Here is an 8722-nt window from a genome sequence, read left to right as displayed (position 1 = left end):
ACCACGCTGTAGCTCGGTCTGTGGGGCTATCCTTATTTTGCTTTATAAACGAAATAATTATAAGCAAGGCAATTCCAGCAGTAACTAAAGCGTTCAGCTTTCTCTGAACAAGTAACTGTATGGATAAACTAAGGAAAGATATCTGGCTATAACAATGAAATTTAATCGAAAAAATTAGAGTGGGGATATATATGATATAGTCTTAAGAGTTACCTCCAAGGTAACATAAAGCAAGTGGTGCGCAAGTTTTCTTGAAAGTCCTTCATGAAATTTAAATGCCATAAGAATAATCTTCCTTTCTTGACAAGCACAATTCACTTAAGAGTGGTGGAAAATGAAGAATCAAAATTAAGTTCAGATCTGTATTTACCACTTGGCGATACACTTTACCCAAGTAAACGCGTCTTTTAGGAGTCATGGTATGTACAAAATTGTAAGCTCCGTTGTGGTATTCTTCATATTTGATAGAGAAACTTCATTTATATGAAAACCTCCTCATCGTACACATTTTTTTGCCTTTGGCTTACAGTCCATCCCTACGTCAAGTTCTTCTGCCCATGAGGTAGAAGTACTTGACGTCATAAACAAATCACACTATGAGTGGCGACACAGTTTTGTCATTATTGTTCATAAACGTTGTTCAATGTTCACATAATCCCTTCACCTTTCACTTCTGTTACTGACCATTCACCCCATGTTACCTTCGAGAAAACTGCTGACTAAACAGCTGACTACAGTTTGGTGCCTTTTTCTTTCAATTTATCATGGTTGGTTTGCCTCTAAAATTACAAGCACAGTTTCCCAGGGATCAGTACTGTCAATCTTTGCTGTCAGGAGTAATCGTATAGGTATTTCTCTAATAACCAATAAAATGTCCTTCAAACGACACGCATACTCTTCAGAAAAGTCACTACCATTGTAATAATGCAATTATATATATATATATATATATATATATATATATATATATATATATATATATATTATATATATATATATAATATAAATATATATATATATATATATATATATATATTATATATAATATATATATATATATATATTATATAATATATTACTAATATAATATATATATATATACTATATATATTTATATATATAAATACTATTATTTATATATATATATTATATCATATATAATATATATATATATATATAATATAAATTAATATATTATATATAATATTAATATATATATATATATATATAATTATATATTATATATTTAATATATCTATTAATATTTATATATTATATATATATAATATATATATATATAGTATATATATATATATATATATTAATATATATATATATGTATATAAAATATAAATATAATATATATAATATATATACATATATATATTTATAATATATTATATATATATATATATATATATATATATATACTATATATATATATGTATATAAATATACATTGTTTTCAAAGCTTGTGCTCTTCTTGTCAGTTCCTTGAGACGACATTATCACACTTTAGTGAAACAAGACCACAGTTGGATTGTCGAAAGCTTTAATCCTTACAAGTTTAATTATAATATTTAAACTACAAGAGGAATTTACTTCATTGTGGATTGTATCCCCATATATTATATATATTATATATATATATATATATATATATATAATAGTATAATAATTATATATATAATTTATATATATATATATATATATATATATATATATATATATATAAATACCTTATATATTATATATATATATTATATATATAATATATTATATTACTGCATATATATATATAATATTTATTACATATATATATATAACTATACTATATATATTTACATGTATGGTAATTATATATATATATATATATATATTAATATATATTATGGGTGTGTGTCTGTGGCAGTAATTGGAATTCTTTCTTAAAAGCGCTCCGATGAGGGTCAGGACATCCCCGAAAATGTTGCTGAAAAGAGGCGTGTCTGGAGAATGCAAGAGCAAGTCTTAGAGGTCCCCTCGAAGAGACGGAACTATTACAAACATGTATATGAAAGCAAAGATGTGACGAAAGTTTTGAGCCATATGCCCAGTTCCCTCCAGTCTACAAGGACAGTGAGTAGTAACAACTGAAAAAATGCCAGTTATTTGTTGTTTGCTTTTTGTATATTATTATTATTATTATTATTATTATTATTATTATTATTATTATTATTATTATTATTATTATTATTATTATTATAGTAGTAGTAGTAGTAGTAGTATTAGTAGTAGTAGTAGTAGTAGAAGTAGTAGTAGTAGTAGTAGTAACAATACTAATTTAAATCTTAGCAGGTCGGAGGAAATTTGTCCGAATCCTCGATGGCCGATCGGGATACGGGAAAAATCGTAACCGTTCAATAAATTTCGAGCTTCGTCGAAATATTTGAAATTTAACTTCAGATCGGAAACGATTAGTTTTAGCGATTCGGAAATATGTAGATGATAGTGGTTTGTAAGACTCCAGAGGTGGATTGCAAAGGTTTATAGGCAGTTCATGCATGTGAATTGCAAATCCCTTGGATTTAGTTCATGACAAAAAAATATTAAATAAATAAATAAGGAATAAAATAAACAAAAACATTTAGTTCGTGACAAATCTCGATAAATTGTTAGATGTCGTAGGTGCTTTGTGAAAAATTTGTGTGACTGCTCAGAAGGCATCGTAAGGTATTTGTAAGTCATTGTTCATATGTCACTGAGAGTCGGTCAATGAAGAATAATCAGAATTTAAATTCATGGGAGTCCGGAACGTTCTCTATTCAAACTATCTTTGCGTATACTACTCTTAACGACTAACCTATTTCAACCTAGCAGGGTTCCTATTTTCGTCCCTGCATAGAAAACAGACCCTTATTGACTTCATTCTTCCTGTCCTGAATCTCAGGTCTTTTCCTATAGCATGTCTCATTTCCTATTTTCTTTATCTCCCGTCTTTTTTATGCACACAGATTTTATGAGTTGTTGTAAGTTTTATAGTGCCCTGTATGATTCCGCTTGAAGAACTTATGATTACTCCTCTCACCCGGTATTATCAAGTAGATTGTATTATTACCAATCAAATTTTTTATTCTTCTCAAACCACCAACTTATTCATCCGTGTCTTTGGTCGTCTACGCTTGCAGATTGGTAAAATTATCACCAATTTATTTATATTCGTCCTTTCTTCTATAGTAAGTGGATACATCGTTTTCTGTATTTTGTACAAAGATTTGTTGAAGCTTCCAACTTTACTTTTCCAGTTAAATTCCTTAAGTACTACATATGTGTGTACGTGTTACACCTGTTTTGCCTTACAATAATAATTGTTCATAACTGGTCAAAATAGCTTATTGTTAAACGTATTGACACTATTTTTCAAGGTGCAGTTCATCAACCCTCCTATTAAATGAGTATGACTACTACATTGGTGAATAAATCCTTGATGACTTTGAATCACATTGTTATATGAACTTTTGGCAGAGATCTCTATAGAAGGTTGCTAGATGGATTCGGATGAATGTGCAACTTTTTATAAAATTCGTTATAGATATAGGGTTTTTATGCTTACTTTAGACTGTCAAGTACAAATTTTAAATATGCATGTCAAAAATATCGTTTTTATCATTGTTCACACTATGAAAGTTACTTTTTGAGTGAGGTATTTTTGACATTTTCCTCCATTTTGAGTAACGTTGACCTTGAAATAATCTCACCCAATGTGCTCGAGTTATGGAGGGGAAAAATTCTGAATTGATTAACATTCTTATCTTATATTTCTATAAGAGATTGAAACCACTGGAAAATAGAGGTTATTGAGTTGTCAATATTTGATATCTTTTTTGTAAAAATATAATTTTTCGTATTTAACTGAGTAGCATGAGCTTTGGGATGGAATCTCACGAATACATATAGGAACTTGATAGACTAAGTGACAATGTGTGATGCTGCAAAGATCAGACATTTTTATCCAATTTTGAATAAAAAAAAAAAAAAAAAAAAAAAAAAAAAAAAAACATAAACCCGATGGTTTTACTATCGTGACTGTAGGTACTGCTTTGCCAACAAGACAGAACTAACCAAGCCCATCAGGAACCACAGAAGTGGGGAGCGTATAAGAAAAGGTATCTTTTGAGGTTAGTAACAAATGTCTAAAAAGTACAACAACTGGAGAAATCTTCATTTGGACAGTGAAGTGATGTGTAGTATACAATTACCTCGACTGTAAATCGGATTTTTAGGTGATAAAGAAGCCAATTGATACAGAAGGCCAGAGTAACTTGAAGTCAAAGCTAAGTAATACTATGCTTTTCACTACTGGCAGTGTTAACAAATATTTCTCAGCTGTCTTTGATTTTATAAATGTAAATGGCAAATTTAGAGTAAACATAATGAGTCAAAAGGGGGAAACACCGCAGTGGATCCATCATCATCGCGTGTATCAAAACTTATTCACTCGATATTTAATTGTTGAAACAAGAATACAATTACATCTTTAAGCATACCATTCAAAAGATTGAAGTTTCGTCAACATGATGTGATAAATGAAAGCGCCATACGAACTAAAATGAGCATGTGAGGTCTTCGTAAAATATATTTTCAAGGCAGTTTTGTTTTCCAATATGGCGGCACCCGCGTGAGGTGCTGTTCGTAAGCTCAGCGGAGCCACCATCTTTTTCAGCCTTCCCAGCACTCATATGAACAATGTTAGCGAATATATGTAACGTTTATTGATCTAACTCAAGAGTGCAGGTATAATCAGCACAATAAAACAACGTTTTGTTGCCTATATTAGTGAAAGTATGAAACTTCCTATTCCCCGGGGTCATGGTTTGAACTGAAATTCATTTTTACCTTGTAATCGGTGGTTTTATCCTTATTGCCATCACAGCTGAAACTCCACAGTGCTTATTGAATTGTAATTATGCATGTTTTGGTCTTAGTTCACTCCAAATTGCACTTGAATTACGTTGCGGTTCCTAGTTCCTAAGCGCTCACTCCACAAACACAGTTGCGGGCAGCACACGAGTACATGGTTTATGAGGTGCAAGGCTTTATTCCCTTAATTTTTTTCTTTACTCATTATTTAGTTTAACTTTACTTTGTTACTTCAAAATGTTTATTTAATTCAAGTCTATTATCCCTTTCTTTTTTGTAACCAAATCAACCCCGACGGCAAAAGACTCATTGTTGCCAATTTACTGGAGCTTCACACATATGCCGATGCATTTACAAACTGTTTCCATGAATTCTAGTTGTCATACTAATGCAATAAGGATAAAATTGCTCTAATATGTATATATACTACAAATAGATACACTAATTTGACTTATTTCCCTGGTTTTGTGTAAGTCTTATACCCAGTTTGGAGGGTAAACACATATCAATTGGCAACACTGTTATTAAACAATATAAGAGCGCGAAGAACGCCGTAGGTACCGTTCACAGTAAAACGGTTGATATTTGAGTCAGGAATCTAGTTACGTTTTCATCAACGAATATTTTCAAACTAATAATCATGAATATGTAAAAAAATGTATGCAATTCATGACCTTATACTGCCATTTAACTATTTATTTAAATAATCATCTAGCTCACGCTTCTTCTACCAAAAAATCATAGTTTCCTTGGATAAGTCGTGGGTGAAAGTCATTGTTTACGATTTTTGTGAAAAAAGTGCCCCAGCGTCTATAGGTACAAGTGGTGTGCGGATTTAGCACATGGAATGGGAAATTTATTGACACCAGCGATTCCGCAAACATCGAGATGGAGGTATGTGTGCACTGCGTAGAGCCAGACTTTCATTAACCTCTGTTTAAACTTAAGATATGACCTTAATTTCTAACTTTGGAGAAAATACTTACTTCGAAAGGAGAGTAGAGGTCTCGAGCTCCTGCTCTCACCACCAACAACTCGTGACTGATGCCCATCTCCGGTGTCAGGATGAGTTAAAGTACTTTTTCGGAGGGTGGCTTCACACACGGTGGAAACTGGATCCGCTAGTCCAGTCGGTTGTTTCCCCTAGATTTATTAATTCAGGAACTGACTGAAGAATACATTAAACCTCCGAAGCTCCTTACCCAGTCTTTAGAAATGCTCCTTGTTTGTAAAATAGTTTCGGCAAATGGAGCTCACTTGACTCATTCTTTTTCTGCGCAGGTTCTCATCAATGGTGTAACATGAATATATATCCAAACTCAAAATCATATTCTGACTCCATGGGTGATCAACATTTTTTTCATAAGAAAATGCTGAACTAGTTAGAGCTTTGAATTATTTTGATTAATGGGATTACTTTGGGTGTGCTGAAAATGTAAGCATAATGGGTGAAAAAATACCAGCCACCCAACAGGGGTATATCCTTGCATTACAGTTGTGCTTGCTTCTTACAACTTAGGTCAACAATAGGAAACACTCAGTAGGACTGATGACACTGAGAGAATAGAATTGTTATTTAACTGGATTCTATATAATCTGCACTAAAAATATTACACCTTCAATGAACAAGACCAAATGAATATCATATATCGATTTATGTATCTAAGGAGAGGGAAGTTTCCCCACCAATTGGTGGCTACCCAATTTCTTCCCTTAACTGAGGTAGTTTTATTAGTGCTAGAAAATCTAATCTATTATGCATAATAGAGGAATCCAAAATGACTAGTGCTTGGACATAGTCTGATGTTAAAAATTAGAGACAACAATTAATGAACCCGCTACAGAAATATCTAACTCAATCGAAGCTTTTTCAGGCAGTTTACATAAAATAATACTTCGGTCTTGAGTAGATTACTAGTATCATGGACCAGGCTCTATGCTAAGGGAACAGAGGTAGCTTGAAAAAAAAAGACTGAAATTTGAGATCCTTTTGTTGATTAATAGCATTCTCAATATAATATGCCTATGTTATAGTATCAGTTACAAAGAAAAAACTTATGATGCAGTGCTCCGGGTTATTACTGTTGAACTGCATTGATAAGGGAAGGGGTCAACTGACAGTGTTCTTGATAGAAAGCAGAATAACAGATGCACCCATTTCTATAAACTGATGCGTGATGTGTTTATGTTCAGGGGAGTATTACTTTGGATGACAAGAAAAGCATCATGCCACAGAACTTCAATATTTAGATCAAACTCTATATGTCATAATGGATTGACATTACATACTTGGGCATCTACCTTTGAATCCAATTAAAATAATGATCATACAAAAGTATTCTACATTATCAATGCAGTAACAAGGATTTTAGCTACATGGTAATGAACAACTAGTTGGGGTACTACTGTGGTTTTCATGTGAGTAAATTATGAAATTAACTGGCATCTGCAATTACCATTCATTTGGGACATGATTCCTTAGTGGTTTGAAGCGGACAAAGTGAAATATCTAAAGTATCCATCTGGCACTATATTCCAGTGACAGTTGAAAGGGGTAAATTTTGCCATATTTGCTCGCTATTTCTCACTTCATCTAATGCAAAGACACCCTTGCCAAAATAACCTGTGCTCACACAGTAGATGAAAGTGTATACAAGTACACACCTTAGATAAGCCAAAATCTTTATCTTCTTACAATTGAATGTACCGCCTCAATTTTATAGAACAACAAAACACAGGTTTCAGATCTTGGGTAGCGATGTCACATTCTTAGTCATGCTGCTGTTTAACTACAACCTCTAATGGGCACACCAGCAGTGGACAGAAACCAAAATGATCATTCCTTACCATGCGATTAACAGCGAAAATGATCATTCCCTACCATGCGATGAACAGCATCTACCAATCTATTTATCTACCAAGAGGGCAGCTTCCCCGTCATTATTGGCGTTCCTCTATTTCAAGTACATATTTAGGCTTACTATTACCCCCATCTCAAAATGACGGAAAATAAACACCACACGGGAAAACTCACCCTTGCGTATTACTGAAAATAATTAAACTTCCATAGTACAATTTTTAACCAATTGCCAAAAGTAGATGCAGTATAGAATCAAAAAGGTCACTTTTAAAGAAGAATCCCGAACAGTTTCCAAAGACAATAGCAGTAAAGTATGAGAAACTATGCCTTATTGGATTTAGTATTTAGTACATTTCATATCGCAGTGTCAGTTTTGTACATTATTATAAAGGATTTGCCAAATATTTCAATTTCGGTGAAACAGCGATGGATGTTTGTAAAGATGGCGGTCTAAAGCTCATTTAGCAAAGTGGTCCGAATTACATTAGCTGATTTTGGACTCTACAGATATTAGGCAAATAGAAAACCAAAATGAACCTTATTTACCAGTGTCATGAATTTCAGCCTGCTTATGTATATAACTTGATTCGAACTTCCTACCATCAAGTAAATATTGACAAATATATATAAATAATAAGAATCCAAATGTACTTACAGGAAATCACCAGTACTTTCGCTCTCTGGAATAAATATCATCATCTCTGGAAAACTGAGAAGGAGACGGTAATCCGCACCTTTATAGACACAAACCCGACGCTTCAAGACTACGACAGAGCCCTCAAGAGCTACATCGACCTCGGCAAGAAAATCAAAGCTGAGCCGAGTCGATATAGAGTGGGCGTTTATTTAATAAACAATGGTAAGCAACTCATTGACTAACTTCTGAATTCTCTTCCAGAATATGGGCGTGGAAGTCGTTTTTATGCTTATCAACTGAAAAATTCACCTTCGGTTAACGGACAT

At 32.7% G+C, this 8722-nt stretch overlaps 1 protein-coding gene across 1 annotated transcript in view; it reads left to right on the top strand.

Moving 5' to 3' along the window:
- The window catches only part of LOC135212841 (dynein axonemal heavy chain 5-like), a 281888-nt gene that overhangs the window by 77940 nt on the left and 195226 nt on the right, over positions 1-8722 (top strand). The window contains 2 exon segments of the mRNA XM_064246609.1: positions 1936-2118; positions 8417-8618. Of these exon segments, the coding sequence (XP_064102679.1) occupies positions 1936-2118; positions 8417-8618 (385 nt within the window).

The sequence above is a fragment of the Macrobrachium nipponense genome, chromosome 41, assembly GCF_015104395.2.
Source record: "Macrobrachium nipponense isolate FS-2020 chromosome 41, ASM1510439v2, whole genome shotgun sequence".
In the NCBI taxonomy this organism is placed as follows: Eukaryota; Metazoa; Arthropoda; class Malacostraca; order Decapoda; family Palaemonidae; genus Macrobrachium; species Macrobrachium nipponense.
The sequence above is the reverse complement of the archived record's forward strand: the minus strand, read 5'-3'. Positions and strand labels throughout refer to the sequence as shown.